The 24,955-nt window shown below is 43.6% G+C and overlaps 1 protein-coding gene across 3 annotated transcripts in view; it reads left to right on the plus strand.

Moving 5' to 3' along the window:
- The window catches only part of pnpla7b (patatin-like phospholipase domain containing 7b), a 335,345-nt gene that overhangs the window by 283,158 nt on the left and 27,232 nt on the right, over positions 1–24,955 (plus strand). For all 3 annotated transcript variants that reach the window (XM_060841292.1, XM_060841293.1, XM_060841294.1), the window contains exons 30-33: positions 4,137–4,253; positions 9,800–9,948; positions 12,493–12,645; positions 17,289–17,405. In XM_060841292.1, the coding sequence (XP_060697275.1) occupies positions 4,137–4,253; positions 9,800–9,948; positions 12,493–12,645; positions 17,289–17,405 (536 nt within the window). The remainder of the gene's footprint in view (positions 1–4,136; positions 4,254–9,799; positions 9,949–12,492; positions 12,646–17,288; positions 17,406–24,955) is intronic.

Genomic DNA, 24,955 nt, shown 5'->3' on the forward strand with positions numbered 1-24,955 from the left:
GCTCGCTGGGCCAAATAGCCTGTTTCCACACTGTAGGGATTCTTTTTATCTATCTTCTATCTATTAGGTTGAGACATCTGGCCGGCCTGGATGAGTTGGACTGAAGGGTGTGTTTCCATGCTGCACATCTCTATGACTCTATGACTCCTAATCTCCAGTGAGAAAAGTCCCGGACTATCCAGCCTTTCTTTACAACGAAGCCTTCCATAACCAGCAACATCCTGATAAATCTTTTCTAAAGTTTCTCTAGCTTAATGATCTTCCTATAACTGGGTGACCAGAACTGGATCCAGTATTCCAGAAGAGGCCTTACCAATATAAAAGTGAATTGTTGAAGCTTCAGGCCAGGTGATAGCTGCAAGATTGTTCACATTATAATTCATTACAACAAAAGAGTTTAATATACTCCTACATTGGAGAAATAACTGCTGGAATCTCTTCTGAAAACAACAAATACTGGAGATCACAGCGGGTCAGACAGCATCCATGCAGAGAGAACAAACTAACGTTTCAAGTCTAGATGACTCTTCAGAGCTGAAGTGAAGTGTGGAGGGAGCAGCATTTATTCTACAGTGGTAAGGGCGGGTGGGGGGGAAGCAGAGGGATCGTGGATGTAGAGTGCTGGGGCAGATTAAATGATTGGAATATGAGAATGGCAGAGCAATGGGGTGTCTAACTGTCAGACTTGAAAGAGAAAACAGACCCACTGGAGTGTGGGAAGGGGAGCGAGGACATGGTGACAGAGAATGTAACAAGTAAAGCTGAAAGAAAGGGAAGGAATAGGAAGTGGTACACAATTTGAAGGTATTGAACTTAAAGTGTCGAGTCTGAAGGTGAGATGTTCCTCCAGTTTGCGCTGTGATTCACTGGAGCATTGTCAATAGCAAGGACAGATAAGTAGGCGTACGAGCAGGATGCTGTGTTAAAATGACCAGCGACAGGATGGTTGAGATCACGCTTGCACATGGACCAGAGCTGTTCTGCAAAGCAAGTCACCCTGTCTGCGTTTGGTTTCTCCAATATATAAGCAACGCTGGGTGCAGTGAATACCACACACAAGATTGGTGGAGGTACAGGTGAAGTGCTACTTCACCTGGAAGGACTGTTTAGGCCCTTGGAAGGTGGGCAGGGAGGAGGTGAAGGGGCAGGTGTCGATTCTTCTGCGGTTACAGGGGAAGGTACTACAGGAAGGAGCGTTGGTGTTGGTGGTCATGGATTACCTTGTATGTCCCGTGAAATGGTGATGGGGGAGTGAGAGCAAGCTGTGTTTTGTGGTAGTGTTCTGCTGGAGTTGTCTGAGATGATGGAGAATGATCATTTGCAGAGGTTAGTAAAGTTAGGTCAAGGGGGACCCGCTCACACTGTGAGTGAGGGGAAGAGGCAAGGGCAGAAGCACAGGTGATAGGTCGAATGTGGTTGAGAAACCAAGGTCATGGAAGAAGTAAGCCATCTCAGCAGCATGTTTTGGGAAGGTTGCATCATTAGTACAGACCTGACTTGGGAAAAGGACCTGGGAGTTTGGGATGGGGTCCTTGCAGAACATGGGGTGTGAAGAGCTGTAGTGAAGGAAGCTATGGGAATCAATGGCTTTGTAGTGGATAACAATAGACAGAGGTCAAGGAAAGGAAGGGAAGTGCTGAAAATGGATGACGTGAAAAGTATAGAGGTGAAAATTTGAGGCAAGGTTCTGGCGGGAGCATGAAGCGGCACTGAAGTGGCCGTTGATGTATCGACAAAAGCGGGAAGGGGTCCGTGTAGGTCTGGAACAAGGATTGTTCCACATACCCCATAAAGAGGCAGGGCATAACCCTGGGACCCATGTGGGTGCTCATAGCCACTCCTCTGACTTGGTAGGTGTGAGATGTATTAAAGGAGAAATTGTTCAGTGAAAGAACAAGTTCAGCCAGTCAGAGGATAGTGGAGGTGGTTGGGGATTGTTCAGGCCTCTGGTTGACGAAGAAGCCGAGAGCTCTCAGACCGTCCTGTTGAAGAATGGAGGTATAGAGGGATTGGACATCCATGGTGAACAGGAGGCAGTGGGGCCAGCGAACTGGACATTATCCATGTGGTGGAGGGTATCAGAGGAATCGTCGATGTAGGCGGGCAGGGTCTGGATAAGTGGAGAGAGAATGGAGTCAAGGTAGGAGGAAATAAGCTCAGTGGGACAGGAACAGGCTGATACAATGGGCCTATCAGGGCAGTCTAGTTTGTGGATTTTGGGAAGGAGGTGGAAGTGACTGTCCTAGCTTAGGAGACTACTAGGTTGAAGGCAGTGAGGGGGTGAAGATCTCCAGAGATAATGAAGTTGGTGATACCCTAGCAACAATGGCTTGATGCTCAGATATGGGGTCGTGGTTTAGGGGAAGACATCTCCAAGAGCTGGTGTTGAGCCTCTGCAAGGTACAGATCAGTGCACCAGACTAATGGAACTGCCTTTGCCCAGTAGGTTTGATAACCAAGTTAGGGTTGAACCTGGGAGAGGGGTGCAGCAGCCTTGGACAACTGTCTGTGTGGAGTTTGCACATTCTTCCTGCGTCTGCATGGGTTTCCTCCCACAATCCAAAGATGTACAGGTTAGATGAATTGGCCACACTAAATTGCCCATAACGTTCAGGGATGTGTAGGCTAGGTGCATTAGTCAGGGGTAAATTGCCCATAACGTTCAGGGATGTGTAGGCTAGGTGCATTAGTCAGGGGTAAATGTAGGATAATAGGGTAGGGGAATGGGTCTGGGTGGGTTATTCTCTGGAAAGTCGATGTGGACATGTTGGGCCAAAGGGCTTCTTTCCACACTGAAGGGTTTCTAAAAAAAATTTCAGAAGACTAGGTGAGGAGAGCAGAGAAACTGAGATAGCTGACTCAAAGATTGTAGTTTTCAATGAAGAGATCGAGGGCATGTAAGAGGCCGGGGTAGGGAGAATGAATACTGGAGATGGGTGAAGGGATCAGTGGAATGGAGGGATGTGGTGGGGGCAGAGGGGTGGGTGGTAGGGAAATGAGACCTGCCTGAAGAAATGGAGGCAATGGAAAAACAGTTCAACATTATGGTCAGCCTGAAATTCATTAATTTGGGGTGCAAGGGTATAAAGTTGAGTCCATTGTATTTCTACCATGGCGTTTGCAAACTCAATATATGCTAAAACTTTCTGTCTTAAATGAAACAATTTTTGAAGTGAAATCACTATTGTAATGGAATTGTGGAATGGCTTGATGTTCAGATGTGGAGGTCGTGGTTTGGAGAAAGACATCTCCAAGAGCCAAAATGTTGTGAGCATTAGTGAGATGATGATGAACAGATATTTTGATTTTTCTTGTTCATGGTGTCAGTGATAAATAGTAGGACGTTGGTGAGAATACGCATTCACGTGGTGCCATGGGACCATCTATGTAACATGAACATTTTGATTCAGAACCACCATCTCTGAAAGATGATACTGCCCTCAGTACAGCATTGGGGTATCTGCCAGGTTTATGTGGTGGGGATTTCCAGAGTAGGCCTTTTACTAGTTTTAAATCAGAGTTGTTTCTTTAGCCATCTATGTATTTCCAATTTGTCGTTCTCTATCTTAGAATTCCAACTTTACTGACTGACTGTGAATCTCTCACATTTATAAGCATGTTAGATAAATTGGTGCTGGACAGACTCACTCAGTCTGGCAACTTCTGCAGAGAAAGGAAAACAAAATTAATGTTTCGAGCCCAATATCCCCAGCTTCCAAATTGTTTTGCTTCTATTATTTGCGTAAATTTGTGTGTTTGTCCCTGATGGTCGATTTATCACGGTTACTGAATGCAAGACTGCTGGTTCTACCTATAATAGTAGTGTTCCTAAATGAGTGAACCTTGTTTAGCTGTACTTGACTCACTTCACAGACAACTATATTATTGGTCAGTACGTAAGTTAGCTCGCTGAGCTGAAAGGTTTGTTTTCAGATGTTTCGTCACCATACTAGGTAACATCATCAGTGAGAGTCTCCAGTAACTCTCACTGATGTTACCTAATATGGTGACGAAACATCTAAAAACAAACCTTCCAGCTCAGCAAACTAACTTACATACTGATCATCAACCTGAGCTACAAATCGTCTCAAAAATCACTGTTATTGATCATTGTTAATGTTTCATCCTCATCGCAGGTTCTCTGTGGCGATACTGTCGAGCTAGTATGTCGTTGTCGAGTTACCTGCCGCCTCTTTGTGATCCAAAGGATGGTCACCTGCTCATGGATGGGGGCTATATCAACAATCTACCAGGTACATTTGAGTGAGCTTTATAAAGAGAAAGATGAAATTATGTTTATATATCATAATTCACGACTGTCAAATGTTCTGAAAAGCTTTACAGTCAATGGAGTGCATTTTTGTTTTCCCAAAGAATAGTCTGCTCCAGGTCCTCTGAGGTTGTAGGCTAGGAATACCACAGTAAACTCACCACCTGTCCACCAGGTGGCACAGTGGCTCAGTGCTGCATCACAGCGCCAGGGTCCCAGGTTTGATTCCAGCCTTGGGCGACTGTTTGTGTGGAGTTTGCACATTCTCTCCGCGTCTACGTGGGTTTCCCCCAGGTGCTCCAGTTTCCTCCCACAGTCCAAAGAATTGGCCATGCTAAATTGTCCATAGTTGTTAGGTAGGTGCATTAGTCAGAGGCAGGTGGGGTGACTCTTCAGAGGATCAGTGTAGACTTGTTGGACCAAAGGACCTGTTTCCGTACAGAAAGGAATCTAATCTACAAGGCATAAGTCAGGAGTGTGATGGAATACTCTCCACTTGCCTGGATGGATGCAATTGCAACTACTCAAGAAACTTGACACAGTCCAGGACAAAGCAGCCCACTTGAATGGCACCACATTCACAAACATCCACTTCCTCCGCCCCCATTGCTTAGTGGCAGCAATATGTGCAGTCTGCAAAATGTATGCAATTCACTAACGACCCTTAAACAGCACCTCGCAACCCCATAGCCACTTCCATCTCAAAAGACAAGGATAGCAGATACATGGGAACACTGCCACCAGCAACTTCCCCTCCAAGTCACTTACCATCCTGACTTGGAAATATGTTCTTGTTCCTTCACTGTCACTTGTTCAGTATCCTGGAGTTTCCCCTTTAATGGTATTGTGGCAATAAATGCTGGCCAGCCAGCAACACCCACATCCCACAAATGAATAAGAAAAAAGCTTTGTTTATCTTTTTACCAATTTATTTTGTGTAATTTTAGAAGTTATGGAAAAATAAAATGCTGTATGCTGTTCTAAGTTCTTATTGAGAAGACACATTACAAATGAGCACCTTTAAATCAAGCAGCTACGGTCTGCTCCAATTTCTGTATTTCAACTTGAAATACATTTTACAAGCACTATTGATTTATGAATGTTTAATTTATGAATGCTTGGATTTGCAAGTGCAATACTATACATGGTTGTAATTTTCACAGCCCGACATGTGATAATTTCCAGTACTTACAAATGGCTGCTTTGTACTCCGACTGGTGATCAAATTGATTTGCAAGTGGATTCCAGATTGTAATCTGTTTGCAAGTTTGGAGACAGCCTGTATTATCATCATATAAATATTTACAGTCCTTCATGAACAGAATACATTATGGTAGTGACATGGTCTTTCATTTCGCTCTCATTATGTTGGTCAAATTGTTAGTGGACTACCAGCCATTCTAGGTGTATTTATTGCAGTTATGTAGATGTAGCAAACCAGGAACATATGGTTATTTGACTTCCTTTATTAAAATAAAATATTACATTGCAGTCAATCTAGCATGGGCGCATGTGGTATCAGAGCTCTGAAATACTTTGCAACGATGTACAGTAACCCATACAGTGGTTGGTTCCCTCTTCAAAATCTCACAGCTTTGTCCCCTGTTACCCAAGAAGCCTTGGTCATAAACAGTGCTTCTCCAGTTACCCCAAACTTTGTAAAGAACCTGATGGTCCTGGATGTGATAAGGAACCCAGTTAATGTGAATGCAACTAAATCCTGGGCATTCAACACATTCCCACCTCCTGCAATGCACATTAGGGATTTCACTTTACCAAGATGGACGTTCTTTACACTCAACCTTGGACATTCTCTAACTTGATGCCATGGAATGTGACGGGGAACTGTCACACGCCAGTTTAATGCTGCCTTCACCTCGTGTTCACACTTTGCAATCACTGAGAAATGATCCACAGTAGACCTGTTCTTCTTCCACTCTGTGTCTCTCGAGAACAGAATAGGACCAAACATGGAAATTGAAGGGAAAGTTAGAACAAGAGAAGTCAAGAAAGACAACTGTATCAATGAGGCAGAAAACTCGGAAAGGGATCATGCTGTAAGGTTGAGTGAAATAGGGGTTGATGGGAAGGGTGAGAGCAGTAACAAATTAAAAATACTATATATGAATGCACGAAGCATTAGACATAAGATGGATGAGCTTGAGGCTCTTTTGGAAATTGGCAGATATGATATTGTGGGGATAACTGAGACGTGAATTCAAGTGGACTGGGCCTGGGAAATGAATATTCAAGGCTACACGTGCTATTGTAAGGACAGACTGACGGGCAGAGGGGGTGGGGTAGCCTTGTTGGTAAGGGAGGATATTCAGTCCCTTGCGCAGGGGGACCTAGAGTCAGGGGATGTAGAGTCAGTGTGGATAGAGCTGCGAAACACTAGGGATAAAAAGACCCTCTTGGGAGTCATCTACAGGCCCCTAAACAGTAGTCTGGATGTCGGATGTAAGATGAATCAGGAGCTGAAATTGGCCTGTCGCAAAGATGTTACTACAATTGTTATGGGGGATTTTAACATGCAGGTAGACTGGAAGAATCAGGATGGTATTGGACCTCAAGAAAGAGACTTTGTGGAGTGCCTCAGAGATGGATTCTTAGAGCAGCTGGTGCTGGAGCCGACCAGAGAGAAGGCAATTCTGGATCTGGTATTCTGTAGCGAACCAGAATTGGTCAGAGATCTCAAAGTGAAGGAGCCATTGGGAAGTAGTGACCATAATACATTAAGCTTCAATCTGCAATTTGAGAGAGAGAGGGTACAATCGGAAGTGACAGTACTTCTGTTGAATAAAGAGAACTATGGAGCTATGAGGGAGGAGCTGGCCAAAGTTCAATGGTGCAATACCTTAGCAGGGATGCCCGTGGAGGAACAATGGCGGATATTTCTGTGTATAATGCAGAAGTTGCAGCATCAGTTCATTCTTAAAAGGAAGAAAGATCCCAGGAGAAGGCATGGGTGGCCGTGGCTGACGAGGGAAGTTAAGCAACATATAAAGTTAAAAGAGAAAAAGTATAACATAGCAAAAATAAGTGGGAAAACTGAGGATTGGGAAGCTTTTAAAGAGCAACAGAGGATTACTAAGAAGGAAATACGCAGAGGAAAAATGAGGTACGAAGGTAAACTGGCCAATAATATAAAGGAGGATAGTAAAAGCTTTTTTAAGTATGTGCAAGGCAAAAAAATGGTTAGGACTAAAATTGGGCCCTTGAAGACAGAAACAGGGGAATATATTACGGGTAACAAAGAAATGGCAGAAGAATTAAATGGTTACTTCAGATCTGTGTTCACCTGGGAAGACACAAGCAATCTCCCTGAGGTAACAGTGGCTGAAGGACCTGAACTTAAGAGAATCTATATTTGCCAGGATTTGGTGTTGGAGAGACTGTTAAGCCTGAAGGTTGATAGGTCTCCGGGGCCTGATGGTCATATATCCCAGGGTATTGAAGGAGGTGGCTCGGGAAATCGTGGATGCGTTGGTGATTATTTTTCAGAGTTCGATAGATTCGGGATCAGTTCCTGAGGATTGGAGGGTGGCTAATGTTGTACCACTTTTTAAGAAAGGTGGGAGAGAGAAAGCAGGAAATTATAGACCAGTTAGTCTGACCTCAGTGGTGGGAAAGATGCTGGAGTCTATTATAAAGGATGAAATTACGGCACATCTGGTTAGTAGTAACAGGATAGGACAGAGTCAGCATGGATTTATGAAGGGGAAATAATACTTGACTAATCTTCTGGAATTTTTTGAGGATGTAACTCTGAAGATGGACCAGGGAGATACAGTAGATGTAGTGTACCCGGACTTTCAGAAAGCTTTTGATAAAGTCCCACACAGGAGGTTAGTGAGTAAAATTAGGGCACATGGTATTGGGGGCAAAGTACTAGATTGGATTGAAAATTGCTTAGCTAATAGGAAATAAAGAGTAGTGATAAACGGCTCCATTTCGGAATGGCAGGCAGTGACCAGTGGGGTACCGCAGGGATCAGTGCTGGGACCGCAGCTTTTTACAATATATGTTAATGATATAGAAGTTGGTATCAGCAATAACATTAGCAAATTTGCTGATGATACAAAGCTGGGTGGCAGGGTAAAATGTGATGAGGATGTTAGGAGATTACAGGGTGACCTGGACAAGTTAGGTGAGTGGGCAGATGCATGGCAGATGCAGTTTAATGTGGATAAATGTATGGTTATCCACTTTGGTGGCAAGAACAGGAAGGCAGATTACTACCTCAATGGAATCAATTTAGGTAAAGGGGCAGTACAGAGAGATCTGGGTGTTCTTGTACACCAGTCAATGAAGGCAAGCATGCAGGTACAGCAGGTAGTGAAGAAGGCTAATAGCATGCTGGCCTTCATAACAAGAGGAATTGAATATAGAAGCAAAGAGGTGCTTCTGCAGCTGTACAGGGCCCTGGTGAGACCACACCTGGAGTATTGTGTGCAGTTCTGGTCTCCAAATTTGAGGAAAGACATTCTGGCTATTGAGGGAGTGCAGCGTAGGTTCACGAGGTCAATTCCTGGAATGGCGGGATTACCTTACACTGAAAGACTGGAGCGACTGGGCTAGTGTACTCTTGAGTTTAGAAGACTGAGAGGGGATCTGATTGAGACATATAAGATTATGAAAGGATTGGACACTCTGGAGACAGGAAACATGTTTCCGCTGATGGGTGAGTGCCGAACCAGAGGACACAGCTTAAAAATACGGGGTAGACCATTTAGGACAGAGATGAGGAGAAACTTCTTCACCCAGAGAGTGGTGGCTGTGTGGAATGCTCTGCCCTAGAGGGCAGTGGAGGCCCAGTCTCTGAATTCATTGAAGAAAGAGTTGGATAGAGCTCTCAAAGATAGTGGAATCGAGGGTTATGGAGATAAGGCAGGAAGAGGATACTAATTAGGAATGATCAGCCATGATCATATTGAATGGCAGTGCAGGCTCGAAGGGCTGAATGGCCTACTCCTGCATCTATTGTCTATTATCTATTAATCGGTTTAGTAGCTCGTGGGGAAAATGAATTCATGTTGCCTGCAGAGCCAATTTAGCTGCTCAGCATGATGAGCCTGTCAAAAAGCATCAGTAGTTTCTAATGTGTCCAGGCTCGAGCATCAAAGTAACCCAGTCTGGAGTGTGAAATCTTATGGTCCAGAAGAGGTCCTTCAAGCTTTTAAATTATTCCCTTAATCTTCACTGCTGGAAGGAGAGTAATCCCATCCTTTTTTGTTTCTCCTACTCACCTCTGGCCTCAATCATCAGTGATTGAAGAGAACCGCACCCCAGCTCTGTCATTGTGGTTTATGTTGATTTGAACATTGGTAAGTGGAGTGTGAGCCAGTCCCTATCAGTGGTTCTTCTCCTCAAACACTGTCAGTCACAAGGGGATGCAGTTGAAGAGGTTGGAAATGTGATCACTTCTTGCAGAGCTGGATGCTGCTCGCTCACTCAGGTGGCCGGTTTCCTGAAGTCCTGCGTCCAAGGTCAAAAGGTTTTGCTCACTTATCTATCTATTCTTTTCAGCTGATGTCGCCCGGTCCTTGGGTGCAAAGGTTGTGATAGCAATCGATGTTGGCAGCCAGGATGAAACCGATCTGACGAATTATGGAGACTCCCTTTCTGGCTGGTGGTTACTATGGAAACGTTTTAATCCTTGGGCAGCAAAAGTGAAGGTAAAGAATAAAAATCCCTGTAGGACCCTTTCGAGCCTCCTGCCTGAAGGGGTGGCTGGCGCCTTGTAATTGCAATGACAAGCAGAATAAAACTAGCACTGTCATCGGCAGCGCAAGCACTGATGTTTATCGAGCAACTTTAATCTATTAAAGGGCTTGATGTTCTTCATTACAGCATTATTAAGCAAAGTTTGAGACCAAGCCATGTAAGGTATGATTGGGTCAGCTGGCCAGAAGGTAGGATTTAAGAGAGATTTTGGGGGAGTTGAGGCTTAACGCAACTTTTGACAGTGGAGCAACTAAAATCAAGGATGTTCGGGCCAGGATTAGAAGAGCAGAGATATGGAACTGTTGACTTTTATACAGGTAAGGAAAGACAATGCAATGGAAGAATTTGAAAACAAGGTTGAGAATTTTTATAGCAGGGATTCAATGTAAGCTAGGAAGTAAAGTGCCAATGAGAGAATGAATGGTCATGGTGCAGCGTTTTGGAAGATCTCCATGTTTATAAAGTATGAGAGGCTGTCTAGGAGGGCACTGAAATAACCAAGCCTAGAGTTAACAAAAGCAAGGACAAGAGTTTCAGCAGTAAACAGAATTCTGCAGAGCTGTGCCATCTCCACCCTGCTGTGTTTGTTCACTTTAATGCAGTGATATAATCAGTAGCCTTTCATTTTTAACACAGTCCTGAAGGCAGCCTTCCCTGTTGTTGAAGAATGAAGTGATAACGCAGCACAGGCACAAGAGAAGAGAATTTGGCTTGCCTGATTCAACAGAGAGCAAACATATCCAATTGAATTTGTGATTGCTAAATCTAGCCTTTAAAAACTAAAAGATAATCTCATCTGAGCCCTACTGTAACATGTTACAGATTAAAACCTCTTCTATAGAGGTATAGCCCTGGAAAACAACATTTTGTCCAAACAATCAAGTTGGTTCACCCACCATATGAGTTGAAAATGTGTTGCTGGTTAAAGCACAGCAGGTCAGGCAGCATCCAAGGAACAGGAAATTCGATGTTTCGGGCCAGAGCCCTTCAGGAATGAGGAGAGGGTGCTAGGCAGGCTAAGATAAAAGGTAGGGAGGAGGGACTTGGGGGAGGGTCGATGGGGATGTGATAGGTGGAAGGAGGTCACGGTGAGGGTGATAGGCCGGAGTGGGGTGGGGGCGGAGAGATCAGGAAGAGGATTGCAGGTTAGGAGGGCGGTGCTGAGTTCAAGGGAATCGACTGAGACAAGGTGGGGGGAGGGGAAATGAGGAAACTGGAGAAATCCGAGTTCATCCCTATTGCAGAGGAGATGACCTGGGGGGTGCAGTGAGAGAGAAACTCACTGAAATCCTTGTAGAGGGAGAAAGAGAGCTTCTTCAAGGAAGGCATCCTCCATATGAGTCAATCAATCTGATCAGATTTACCCACCCGGTTTCCATAATATTCAACTCCTTTTCATTCATCCATCTAGCCGATCAGTTCTTGAACTTTGGCAGAGTTTATAGTTTAGGAGATCTGCTCTGGACAGGAGAAGTGGGAGGGGCAGGATCTGGTGGCTATACCAATAAAAATAGGTGGAGTTAAGAAAGAGACTCTGCTGAGGGGTTTTTGAGATGCGAGGTATTCAGTGAGAAAGCAGAACCACAAAAGTGATAATCTCTGGTTTATGGCACAAGTCAAATCAGACTATTAGTGAATGCATGGTGGTAATAATGGAAAAAAGTGCTTTGTGGATCATTGAGATGGTCCACAGTTGTACTGTGCTGGGACTGGTGTTCCAGTGAGACAGGGAGCCAGCGTAGGCCATGAAGCATGATTGTAATGGGTGCTTGTGACTGGTTTGAGCTGCGGTAATGACAGCAGAATGTTGGACGAGCTCAAGTTTATGAAGAGTGGAAAGCTCACCAAGAGTGTGTATTGGAATTCCTGTATGTGAAGGTATTCGAGCTTGAGGGTTTCAGTTGAGCAAGGGAGGAAATGGCAAATATCATAGAGGTATATGTTAATGAATTTTGTGATGTTGAGAATGAAAGTTGTAGCGTTCAGTTTGGGGTCAAATTTGGTGTAGCAATTGCAATCAGTTTGTGCACCCTGAAGAGAGGTGAATGGAATTGGTAGTGGGGACTGAGGGTTTGCTCTTCCAATCTTCAGTTTGATGAAATTTCTGCTCACCCACTGCTGACTATCAGACAAGCAGTACGGCATACCAATAGAGAGGCAAAGTGGTTCTCCGCAGGGAGAATTCTTCCCTGCCATCATTGATTGAATCATGTATTGGTTGTTAATGCCCCCTTACTGAGTGGAAGGAGTCTGCTATCTACAACAGAAGTTGGCAGCCTGGTTGAAACAGAAAATGTCAGAGCAGTCAGCATCTGTGAAGAGGGAATCTGACCAGCTGGAGTATTGTTTGTGTTTGCTGTTGTTGTTTCTTTCAACATCCTGTTATAAAAACTACAGTCATATGTAGCCTCAGTTAGGAGAATCATCTGCTCTCGCTTCACTCAGCTTCTCTCATTCAGGGACACTTGTCATTTGTTATTCTGTCCTGATTACAGGTGTTGGACATGGCAGAAATCCAAACTCGCCTTGCTTATGTTTGCTGTGTGCGGCAGCTGGAGGTGGTGAAGAACAGCGACTACTGCGAGTACATTCGACCTCCGATCGACCGCTATGAAACCCTGGAGTTTGGCAAATTTGATGAAATTGCAGTAAGTGGAGCGTTACTCTGAGTTATTGTAGGAATCTTTGGTTGAGGTTCGAGAACGTGAACAGGCCTGTCATTCTTTGCAGCTGATCATTATCCATCCATTAAAAGACCTGCATGTGATTAAAGAACCACGCGTCAAAAACTCGAAACCTAATTGGTCTCGTCTTCACTGCTCTACCTGTTAACAGATGTATTTGTTCATGATAGCATTGAGAGGAGTTCCTCATCCAGTGTACTTGTGGAACTAAACACCAAACCTTCCATTTGGTTGCATTGCACTTCTAGGATAGATTTGTAACATTTACTCGCAGTACCATGAGACTTAGTGGTTAGGGTTAGTTTTGCAATCAGTATAATTGCACTCCGATGAGAATCTTTAACCTGATGACTTGACATATTCTTCACTCTACCATTACCATCGAGCCAAGTAACCAACTCTAGTTCAGTGAAAGCTGTGAAAGAACATGCTAGAAACAGCACCAGGTATACCTGAAACTGAGTTGCTATCACGGTGACACTACAATGCAGGACTAACATGTACGCTGGACAACAGATGCAGTGTCTCTACTTCATGAGTGCACAAGTTAGGACTAAACTGTTTATGTTTCTAGTTGATCTTTGCAAAATAGATAATCCTCATCATTGAGCACTTCTGAGTATGAATCCATCTGCACTGTTCTCACCACAGGGTAGGTTTGTTGCTATCATCCTCTCTTTTTTTTAGGGTAAAGATCTACAGGGCTCTAGCTTGATAAAGGAAAATCCATGAGGTAGACTTTTTTTGATCACTCTCAGGATGTGGATATTGTTGGCCAGCATTTATAGCCCATTCCTAGTTGCCCTTGAGAGAACGATGGTGAGCTGTCTTCTTTAACGACTGGACTCCCATCTGCTATAGGTGGGCCCACAATATTAGGTAGATAGGTTCCAGGACTTTGGCCCTGCAACACTCATGGAAAAAGGTTCTTGTTCTAAAAAAGAGGCTGGGACTATTATGAGGAGAAAGTGAGGACTGCAGATGCTGGAGATCAGAGCTGAAAATGTGTTGCTGGAAAGCCATTCCTGAAGAAGGGCTCATGCCCGAAACATCGATTCTCCTGCTCCTTGGATACTGCCTGACCTGCACTTTTCCAGCAACACATTTTCAGCTGGGACTATAATTACCCAATCCCACCAAAGTACAAGTTGTGTGGATACTCGGAGAAGGGCTTCAGTGGGAGCTATTGATCTTTCAGGTTCCCCACAAGCCTGGATGACCTCATTGTCGTTGCTGCGTAAGGCACTTCTCCATATTAACCCTTTCAGAGCCTTGTACCCAAATAAAACATCTCCTCTAGAGCTTTTCTTCATTTTAAACCTTTTACCTTTTCCATATATAATTAAATTTAACTCTACTCCATCTCTACCTTATTCCTACTCAAGTTTCAGACTTCACAAATTCAGGTGATCTGGCAATTTCACTATTCTGCCAGAGATTGGCAAATGGCAATGGCTGTATGCTGTTACTGAGGATTCTTCCTGGGAAGATAAGGAGTTTGATTATTTTGCTTCATCTTTTCTCTTCCACATCCCTGTAGCTTCAAAGATCAATCTTAAATCGACCGTAGATATTTGTTCGCCAAGCAATGTAACACTGTGATTTACATCAGTACTGATTCATTCATTAGCTCACGCAGGGTGGACTGGTCATCGGAGAAAGTGAGGATTGCAGATGCTGGAGATCAGAGTTGAAAAAGTGCAGCAGGCCAGGCAGCATCCGAGGAGCAGGAGAATCGACGTTTTGGGCATAAGCCCTTCATCAGGCAACTCACCTTGAAGAACTTCTCCTCCTCCCTCCTTTCCCTTGGACTGGTTATTGGCTAACTCATTGCTTGTGCTTCTTTGCAAACCTTGCTGATTCCTAGAGTCTGATCTCTCTTTGTGTTCATTGCAATGAAAAATATATCTGTCAATCCAGTATAGTCACAAATTCCTATCAAGCTTACAAATTTCTTATTTCAAACAAAGCTAAGCTCAATGGATTCTGTCTTCTGTTTGGATTCTTCCAAGAGTCTCGGGAGCCCTATAAAATATTCTGCTGACGTCCTTCTTATTAGCTTTTCCATGATTGGCAGTTCCTTACCTGTTGTTCTTTGTGACTGTATATTGCTGGTACATTGTTTCTTGATCAGGACAAGATCCACACTTGTGCTGATAGCTGTATTACGTAAATTTGTAACCTGCGTTTCAGTAGAGTCTAACCATCACCCCTTGACATTCAGTGGCATTACCAGTGTTGAAGGCTAATCATTGAACATACTGGAAATAGTTATTGACCAGAAATTTGACATATACACTGTGACTACAAGAGCAGGTTAGAGACTGCGAATTCTATGACTCATAACTCACCTCCTGAGTTCATAGAAACAAGCTACCATCTGCAAATCTCAAGTCAAGATAATTATGCTCCATTTGACTGAATGTTGCAGCTGTACAAGACATTGGTTAGAGCACGTTTGGAATACTGCATTCAGTTCTGATCTTGCTGCCACATGAAAGATGCTGTTAAGTTTGAAAGGGTGTAGAAAAGATTTACAAGGATGTTGGCAGGGTTGGAGGCTTTCAGCTATAGGGAGAGGTTAAACAGGCTGGGGCTGATTTCCCTGGAGTGTTAGAGGCTGAGGGGTGACCTTATAGAGGTTTATAAAATCATGAGGGACATGCAAAGGGTAAATAACCAAGTTTTTTTCCCCAGGATAGGGGAATCCAGAGTTCGAGATTACAGGTTTCAGGTGAGAGGGGAAAGATTTAAAAGGGACCTAAGGGGCAACTTTTTCACACACAGGGTGGTGTGTGTATGGAATAAACTGCCAGAGGAAGTGGTGGAGGTTGGTACAATTACAACATTGAAAAGGAATCTAGATGGGCTTAGAGGGATATGGACCAAAAGCTGGCAAATGGGACTAGATTAATTTAGGATATCTGGTTGGCATGGATGGGTTGGATTGATGGGTCTGTTCCCTAATTGTTTGTCTCTATAAATGCAGCTCTGACAACTCTTGAGATGTAACATTATTGAAGGCAAAGCAGACTGTTTGATGATCACCCCGAGTTTAACATAAATTCTTTGCTTTTCAATCTGTTCTTCCAACGTGCATTGTAACTGAATGAGAAAGCCGTTGCCATTCAGAGCACAGAAAATGGCCACTTGGCCCATTGAGTCCATGCTGTGTCTCTGTGGAGCAATGTAGTGTGTTTTATTCCTTCGCTGTCTCCTTTCCTAGCCATGCAAGTTTGTTCCAATGCAATTCCCTGTTGAAAGCCATTGGAGTCCCTGCTTTCATCATCCATGTGGGCATCGAGTTCCAGTTCATTATCACTCATTGTAGGGAGAGAAACATATTCTTCCTCAAATTCCAACATTCTTTTGTCCTAGTGCCATCAGCAATTGGGAACAGTATTTTTTTTTTCACTTCTGCATTATCTAAGCTACTTATAATTTTGCGCATTTCGTTCGAATCTTTCCATGATCTCCTTTTGTCCTATGGAGAACACTCCGAACTCTCCAATCTAAGCTTACAATTAAAATTTCAGATCTTTGGAATCATTCTAATAAATCATTTGTCCACCATCCTGAGGACCCTCGCACTTTCCAAAAGTGCTGTGATCAGAACTGGGTGCAATCCTCTAATTGTGGCATGCTTTATAAAAGTTCGACATAACTTCCTGCTTTTGTTACTTGTAGTTCAAGACCTGGAGACCTCATTGCTGTACTGATTCAAAGGTCAAAGACTTTCATAAGAGAAATTATCCTAGGGCCCTGTTTTGCCCCTCAGGTGGTCAGAGGTGATTCCATTGAAGAATTTTAAATAACTTGTCCAGTTCTGATTTCCCTGTTATAGACAGGATATTATTAAGCTGGAGAGTGTTCCAAAGAGGTTTATGAGGATGTTGTCAGGAATGGAGGGTTTGAGTAATATGGATAGGCTGGGACTTCTTTCACTGGAGTGGAGGGGATTGAGGGGTATACAAAATCATGAGGTTCGTAGATAAAGTGAATCACAGTTATGTTGTCCCAAGAGTGGGAGATTTCAAGACTAGTGGGCATATTTTTAAGGTGAGAGGAGAAAAATTTTAAGAAAGAGTTAAGGGGCAACTTTTTTTTTACATAGTATGGTTCACGTGTAGAATGAACTTCCAAAAGAAGTGGTGGCTGCAGATACATTACAACATTTAAAAAACATTCTGATAAGTACATGAATAAGAAATATTTGGAGGGATATGGGATAAACTCAGGTAAGTGGGACTAGTTTAGTTTGGGAACATGGCAGGCATGGACCTTGGACGGAAGTGTCCTTCTCCATGCTGTATGACGTAATAAAAGACAGAGCCTCTCTCTAGTGCCTTAGCCAATAATTATCCCTTAATCAACAGGCACGTTTTCTAGTCATTGGCACATTACTGTTTGAGGTATCTTGTGGTGCACAATTTAGCTGCGACATTCCTATCCTGTTATTGCAGTGACTGCACTTAAATATTACAACAAGGATTCTAAATCATTTGAAATGTCCTAAGGTTCCAAAAGAAACTAAAGAAATGCAGATCTTTCTATAAGTGCTCACTACTGCTTTAGAAGATAACCTTTTACTTGTGATTCAAATGCAGGAAGTGGGCTATCAGCATGGGAAGACACTGTTTGAGCTGTGGAGCAGGAGTGGAGTTATCGACAATATTCTGAAAGACAGATCGGTAGATAATGTCACCAAGGCCCGGCCCTCTGATGTAAGTTTGACGTTCAGTAGTACTGAAGAGTAGAATGGTATCTGTCATACAATCTGTACTCTGAATAATTGTAGCAAGTCAATGCTTGTTGATGCGACCGATGCCCAGAATGTTATTAATTTGCTTAGAATGTTTACTGACTTTTCAAAGCCATTTTTGGTTTTGGACAGAGTATTCGTTTGCAGAAATTGATATACACTGAATATTCAGGAAACTGTTGATGTCCTGAGTAATATGTGTGATGTATTCTGTTGCTGTCATGCTGTGCTATCTTTACCAGGAACATTGAGTACATTGCGTGCTAAGCCCTTCCCTTGCTTTCATTTGTCCAGCATTCCCCACTTTCTTGTAATATCCTCAGGAGAATCTCTCCGTCCTCTCTCTAGGCCACAGTTATACCTCTTTATGCCTTTTCACATCAATACATATTAACTTTTTAAAAATTATATATATTTTTCAGAAAATTTTCAGAATGTACCACATTCCAAACATAGTGTCACATGGTGTCAATGTTGCTTGATTTATCTCATAGTTGCCCCTTCTCATTAGAAGCTTTGTGATGCTGTCTCATTGACTTAGTTTCCTCAAGGGAGGCTCAGTCAATGTTGAAGCTTTTTCTGATACTGTTTCTTTAATTGTGGGATGTATGGAAATGCACAAGTCACCCATTCATGGTATTTCTTAGTTACAGCCTTAGGGGGGAGAGAGAGAGAGATGAGATAAACAGATTTGTTCAGTTTGCATTGGATTGGCAAATCCTTGCTTTGAATTTGAGAGGCAGGGCAGTTCAGGTGATCGTATTTTACAGGGATTAAATGTGAAAATCCCTTGAAAAGAGACTGAAATCTCAGAGAAACACATTTTGGTTCAGGAAGTGTGTACATCTAGTGACAATTTTGTTTCTAGAGTATTAGTCCTGATCTTAAAATTGTGATTTAAAAAAAACTATTTCCCCTCCTCCATGAGTTAGTTGGAACTGTTTTGTTTTTTCTTCAGTCCTTGTTTAACTTATTGTAAATAAATTTGTTTCTAATTTAAACTTAAAACTAGGTCTTCTGTATTACTTTGTCCAATTAAAATGCCAGAACAAAACACAATGATGCCAGAGGCACATCCAGGAGCTAAATGGTGATACCACCTGCATTTGCACATTACCCAAAACTGATCAAAGGAAACACAGTCATTGGGACGGGGAGTTGGGACTAACCCCTGAGAATGTTCTAAGAGGTTGGAAAGTCAGGAAAATCTTAACTTATGAGAAAAAGACTGTACGATCTTTCTTGCTGGATCAAGTTAATTGGGTCAAAAGGTACATAGACCTATATTCCCTTAGGTTGAGAAGAATGATATGTTGGTTGCAGGACTGAGAGGTGACCTTATAGAGGTTTATAAAATCATGAGAGGCACGGATAGGGTGAATAGCCAAGGTCGTTTTCCCAGGGTATAGGAGTCCAAAACTCAAGGGTATAGGTTTGGGTGAGAGAGGAAAGGTTTAAAAAGGACCTGAGGGGTAACATTTTCATGCAGAAGATGGTGCATGTATGGAACGAACCACTAGAGGAAGTGGTGGACATGGGTGTAATTACAATATTTAAAAAGCATCTAGATGGGTACATGAAGAGGAAGCCTTTAGAAGGATTTGGGCCAAATACTGGCAAATAGAACTAGGTTGGTTTGGGATTACTGGTTGGCACAGATGAATTAGATGAAAGGATCTGTTTATGTGCTGTATGGCTGTATCTCAGTGAAAACTATAAAATTGTTAAAGAGGCTTGATATGGTTGATGCTGGGAGGATGTTTCTCTTGGTTAGGGAGTCTAGTGTTAGGATGCACAGTTCTGGCCTCTTCGGACTGAGGTGAAGAGAAACGTCTTTCAAATGATTGAATCCCTGAGACTGCTAATACCTAGTTATTGAGCATATTTAAAACCGATTTATAGGTTTCTGAATGAGAATGGAATTGACCGGATGTAGGGATGATATAAGAAGGTGGAGCAGGTAAAAATGTTCAGCCATGATCTTATTGTTTGACAAATGTGCCATATTACTACATGTGATCCTATTTCTTAAATGATCTTCCTCATCCATATTTAACTTGTGATATTGCTTAGTGTGGTCAGCAACAGGCTGACCCACAGTTACATGGTTTGTCTCTTCTTTGTTGAATAGGACTCTTCCATTGACCCTACTGCAGTCTTTTGATACAGTTTCAGTTATGGAAAACTGTGTGTGTGTACTTTCGTAATGTGGAGTGGAATTGGCAAGGGACTGTTTTTGACTAACAAGTTTGGAAGGGACTTCTGCATCTTTTAAAAGTAACTTTTCCCACATTGTAATCGGTTTCCTTACTTGCTGTTTGTTTAAGTAGTAGGTGGAGGTTACTGCAGACAGACTTGAGCCTGTGAGCATATACAGAGAGAAATTTGCAACATGTAGCTGATTGGTTTGAGAGTGGTGACCAGTTAATGGCAGAGGCTTTTTGCCTGCCAAGAACTACGTGATTGGCTCCTAGGTAGCTGGACAAGTTGTGGGAGTGATTAATAAAGTCAGAAACCTTTAGACCTCTGGAAAGGGACTTGGTATCTTTTACTCTGCAGTAGAACATATCTAAAACTTGAAGAAAGCCAGTCTGTTGCCCCTCACCAGTTGCTGTTAACTGTTGCTTGAGAGATTGAGGACCACCTATCAGATCTTGTGGACAGGGACCATTGAACTGCCTTCCCAGTTTTTCCTTCCACCAATAGTAGCAAATTTATTTTGTCTGTCTGTGTGGATAGAGGGTTTTAGAAAGGGAGGATTAGAGGTTTATCTGGTCAAATTACGTGTCAGTCATTCACAGTGTTTATCTGTGGCCACGATCTTATTTATAATAAATCATAATTCATAAATGCAGAGGCATGGTCTGTGTTTTCTGTTAACCTGGATTTAAAATGACAGATAAGTTAGGAAATTTGTTTATTTTAACAAAACCTTTAACTTGTGTGATGAGCTGAAAATGTGTTGCTGGAAAAGCGCAGCAGGTCAGGCAGCATCCAAGGAGCAGGAGAATCGGCGTTTTGGGCATGAGCCCTTCTTCAGGAATGAGGAGAGTGTGCCAAGCAGGCGAAGATAAAAGGTAGGGAGGAGGGATGTTGGAAATGCGATAGGTGGAAGGAGGTTAAGGTGAGGGTGATAGGCCGGAGTGGGGGAGGGGACGGAGAGGTCAGGAAGAAGATTGCAGGTTAGGAGGGCGGTGCTGAGTTTGAGGGTTGGGACTGAGACAAGGTGGGGGGAGGGGAAATGAGGAAACTGGAGACATCTGAGTTCATCCCTTGTGGTTGGAGGGTTCCTAGGCGGAAGATGAGGCGCGCTTCCTCCAGCCGTCGTTTTGCTATGGTCTGGCGATGGAAGAGTCCAAGGACCTGCATGTCCTTGGTGGAGTGGGAGGGGGAGTTGAAGTGTTGAGCCACGGGGTGATTGGGTTGGTTGGTCCGGGTGTCCCAGAGGTGTTCTCTGAAACGTTCCGCAAGTCGGCGGCCTGTCTCCCCAATATAGGGGAGGCCACATCGGGTGCAGCGGATGCAGTAAATGATGTGTGTGGAGGTGCAGGTGAATCTGTGGCGGATATGGAAGGATCCCTTGGGGCCTTGGAAGGAAGTAAGGGGGGAGGTGTGGGTGCAAGTTTTGCATTTCTTGGGGTTGCAGGGGAAGGTGCCGGGGGTGGAGGTTGGGTTGGTGGGGGGTGTGGACCTGACAAGGGAGTCACGGAGGGAGTGGTCTTTTCGGAACGCTGATAGGGGAGGGGAGGGAAATATATCCCTGGTGGTGGGGTCTATTTGGAGGTGGCGGAAATGACGACGGATGATACAATGTATATGGAGGTTGGTGGGGTGGTAAGTGAGGACCAGTGGGGTTCTGTCCTGGTGGCGATTGGAGGGGCGGGGCTCAAGAGCGGAGGAGCAGGAAGTGGAGGAGATGCGGTGGAGAGCATCGTCGATCACGTCTGGGGGGAAATTGTGGTCTTTGAAGAAAGAGGCCATCTGGGTTGTTCGGTATTGGAACTGGTCCTCCTGGGAGCAGATGCGGTGGAGACGAAAGAATTGGGAACATGGGATGGCGTTTTTACAGGGGGCAGGGTGGGAGGAGGTGTAGTCTAGGTAGCTGTGGGAGTCGGTCAGTTTAAGGAAATGTCCGTGTTGATTCTGTCGTCCGAGATAGAAATGGAGAGGTCTAGGAAGGGAAGGGAGGAGTCTGAAACCGTCCAGGTAAATTTGAGGTCGGGGTGGAAGGTGTTGGTAAAGTGGATGAACTGTTCAACCTCCTCGTGGGAGCACGAGGCAGCGCCGATACAGTCATCGATCTAGCGGAGAAAAAGGTGGGGGGTCGTGCCAGTGTAGCTGCCGAAGATGGACTATTCCACATATCCAACAAAGAGGCAGGCATAGCTGGGGCCCATGTGGGTGCCCATGGCTACTCCTTTGGTTTGGAGGAAGTGAGAGGATTGGAAGAAGTTGTTCAGAGTGAGGACCAGTTCAATCAGTTGAAGGAGGGTGTTAGTGGAAGTGTGATGATTCCAGGACTAGGTTTGATTTCCGGTGCACTACCCAAAGACTACATGACTGTGTACGTGTATCAACCATGGCTTGTGGAACACTACAAAACCCTCTGTATACACTGGTTTGTGGATATGTCTGTTGCTGTCTGCTGTGCTTGTTACAGATTGTTTAAGATCAAGTGTAAAATGAGAAAATGAGGACACTTTAGAGATCAACACATCATTGTTATTGCAATATTCCCACTATTAAAGTCAACAACTTCAGATTGGGAGTATTTTACGGAGTTGAGCCATTTCTCCTGACTCTGATCATAATTAATCAACAACTAGTTTCAGAATGTCATTACACAGGAGGTTTGTGCAGTAGCCAGACTTTGCTACAAGGCACACTCTCTAATGAAAGCTGCTTTCTTGCTTTTCATCTTTTCCTGGTGACCTTCCTACTCCTTTACTCAGTATTAACTTCTTAAAATACCACTCTCTAACTATCTGTGAAGTGGGTTCATTACTAGTTGGCATGTAGAGATATCACAGCCATTCCTTCTCATCTCCACCTCCATTATGTTTTACCTCCTAAATGACCAATTCTTTTTTTGTTCCCATAAAGCTGTGATGGATGCAGTCTGCTTGTGTATTCTGTCAGAGTGTCTGCCAGATTATTATGGAGACAGTGACCGTTGAACCTAGCGACCTTCCATCTCAGCCTTGCCCTTGGAGATGGAGTTTTCACAGCTCCCTAGTTACTCAGAAGGTGATGAAATATCCCAGTGACTGACTGACTGAGTACCCACATTGGCTGTTGCTTGCTCATGCTGTCGCTGTTTGAGCCATAAGAATTATTATCAGTTTGAAAATATTTAAAGATAAAGAAAAAGTTTAGTCTGACTGGCCTGAAAAAAACGTTCCTCAATGGCTTAACCATAGTTTCTTTACATACAGCACGATCACAAGGACAGCTAGTTTATTGAACCAAATTGTCAGTGTTTAAAATGGTATGGGTAATTATGTGAGTAAATTAAAGACCTGCATTTAACCAGCACCTTGCAAGGTGTCAGTGCGTTCCAAGCACTCAGCAGCCAGTGAAGTATATTTAAAATGTAGTCACTGTCATGATGTTGGGTTAGCATTTCAAATGTACACTGAGGGTCACGAGTAGGTCAAGCTGCTGAGTGATCATTCGCTACTACAGTTTCTAGTGTTTGAGAGGACTAAGGGAAGGGCTATTCTGATCACTGAATATAAGGGATAGATGTTGGGGACTTTGCTGAGTACTTTTGAAATCCAGAAATGTACAGAGCCACAGATAAGTCTTCAGATGGGATTTCCTTCTTATGATTGTAGTCACCTTTCTCTTCCCCTCACCTACTTTTATAAGTGGTGTAACTTGCCAAAGTGCCGGAGGGCCATGGGCTGCACTCTCGTTAAAGGGAGAGAACTGGTGATGGGGTTAACCTGAAGGTCACCATGCTTCAGACGAGGGGCAAGTTTCAGAAGCTGGGACCTTCATGGTGACCTTTGTGAAAATAAATTGAACTGGAATTCGCTCTTTTGTTTTAATCCATAGGATTAGAACATGGGCAGCACGGTGGCTCAGTGGTTAGCACTGCTGCTTCACAGCGCCAGGGGCCCAGGTTCGATTGTAGTCTCCGGCGACTGCCTGTATGGAGTTTATTTTGCACATTCTCCACGTGTCTGCATGGATTTCCTCCAGCTGCACCAGTTCCCACCCACAGATGAGGTGAATTGGCCAAGTTAAATTGCCTGTCGTGTTTGGTGATGTGTCGGTTAGGTGCATTAGTCAGGGGAAGTATAGAGTAATAGGGTACAGGAATGGGTCTGGGTGGGATATTCTTTGGAGGGTCGGTGTGGACTTGTTGGGCCAACTGGCCTGTTTCCACACTGTAGGGAATATATGATTCTATGGCATGCTGTTTGATACAGAAACAAATTGCCAGAAAACCACAGCAGGTCTGACAGCATCTGTGGAGAGAAATCAGAATTAATGTTTCAGATTGAGCAACCCTTCCTCAGAACTGATTGTGTTTGATGTCTTTTAATTGCGATTGGAGAGCTGAGTGGGAAGCAAGTGAAGTGATACATGGAGGTAGATTGGGCTCTTTTTAACCCCAATGTACCCAGTCGCTGGGGAGAAACTATTTCAACTGGATGCAGGGTTGGTAAGTGGAGGACCTTTCTTTAAGGTACTTGACAAAACAAAGAGGGATATATAGAGATTTTTACACAGCCAGCTAAGATACAGAACCTACCAGATTCAGTAGTAATTTCAAAGGTAATTAGATGAATAGTTGGAAATGAAACATTTACCAGGCTGTGTGATAAAAGGGGAACCAATTAGATAGACCTTTTCAAAGAGCTGGGACCAGCACAATAGACCACCTTATGAGGCTGTGATTCTTTGATAAGTGCAGAAAGCACAGTTCATTTACTCATGCATTCTCTACAGAGACATTGTACAGCAGCTGGATCATTGTGTGCTATTACACATCACTTATTAGGTGCTTTCAGCCTTGCACATGTCATAAGATGATGTCAAAGGAAAATAGGTCCTTCCCTTAATGAATTTAAAAAAAAGCACATTTTGTTTCATAGAACATTACGGTGCAGTACAGGCTCTTCAGCCTTCGATGTTGCGCTGACCTGTAAAACCAATCTGAAGCCCTTCTAACCTACTCTCTTCCATTCTCCTCCTCACGTCTATCCAATGACCATTTCAATGCCCTTAAAGTTGGCAAGTCTACTACTGTTTCAGGCAGTGTGTTCCACACCCCTACTACCCTCTGAGTAAAGAAACTGCCTCTGACATCTGTCCTATATCTATCACTCCTCAATTTAAAGCTATGTCCCCTCATGCAAACCATCACCATCCGAGGAAAAAGGTGCTCACTGTCCACCCTATCTAACCTCCTGATTATCTTACCTGTCTTAATTAAGTCACCTCTCAACCTTCTCTCTAATGCAAACAGCCTCAAGTCCTTCAGCCTTTCCTTCTAAGACC

The sequence above is a fragment of the Hemiscyllium ocellatum genome, chromosome 21 (assembly GCF_020745735.1).
Source record: "Hemiscyllium ocellatum isolate sHemOce1 chromosome 21, sHemOce1.pat.X.cur, whole genome shotgun sequence".
NCBI lineage: Eukaryota > Metazoa > Chordata > Chondrichthyes > Orectolobiformes > Hemiscylliidae > Hemiscyllium > Hemiscyllium ocellatum.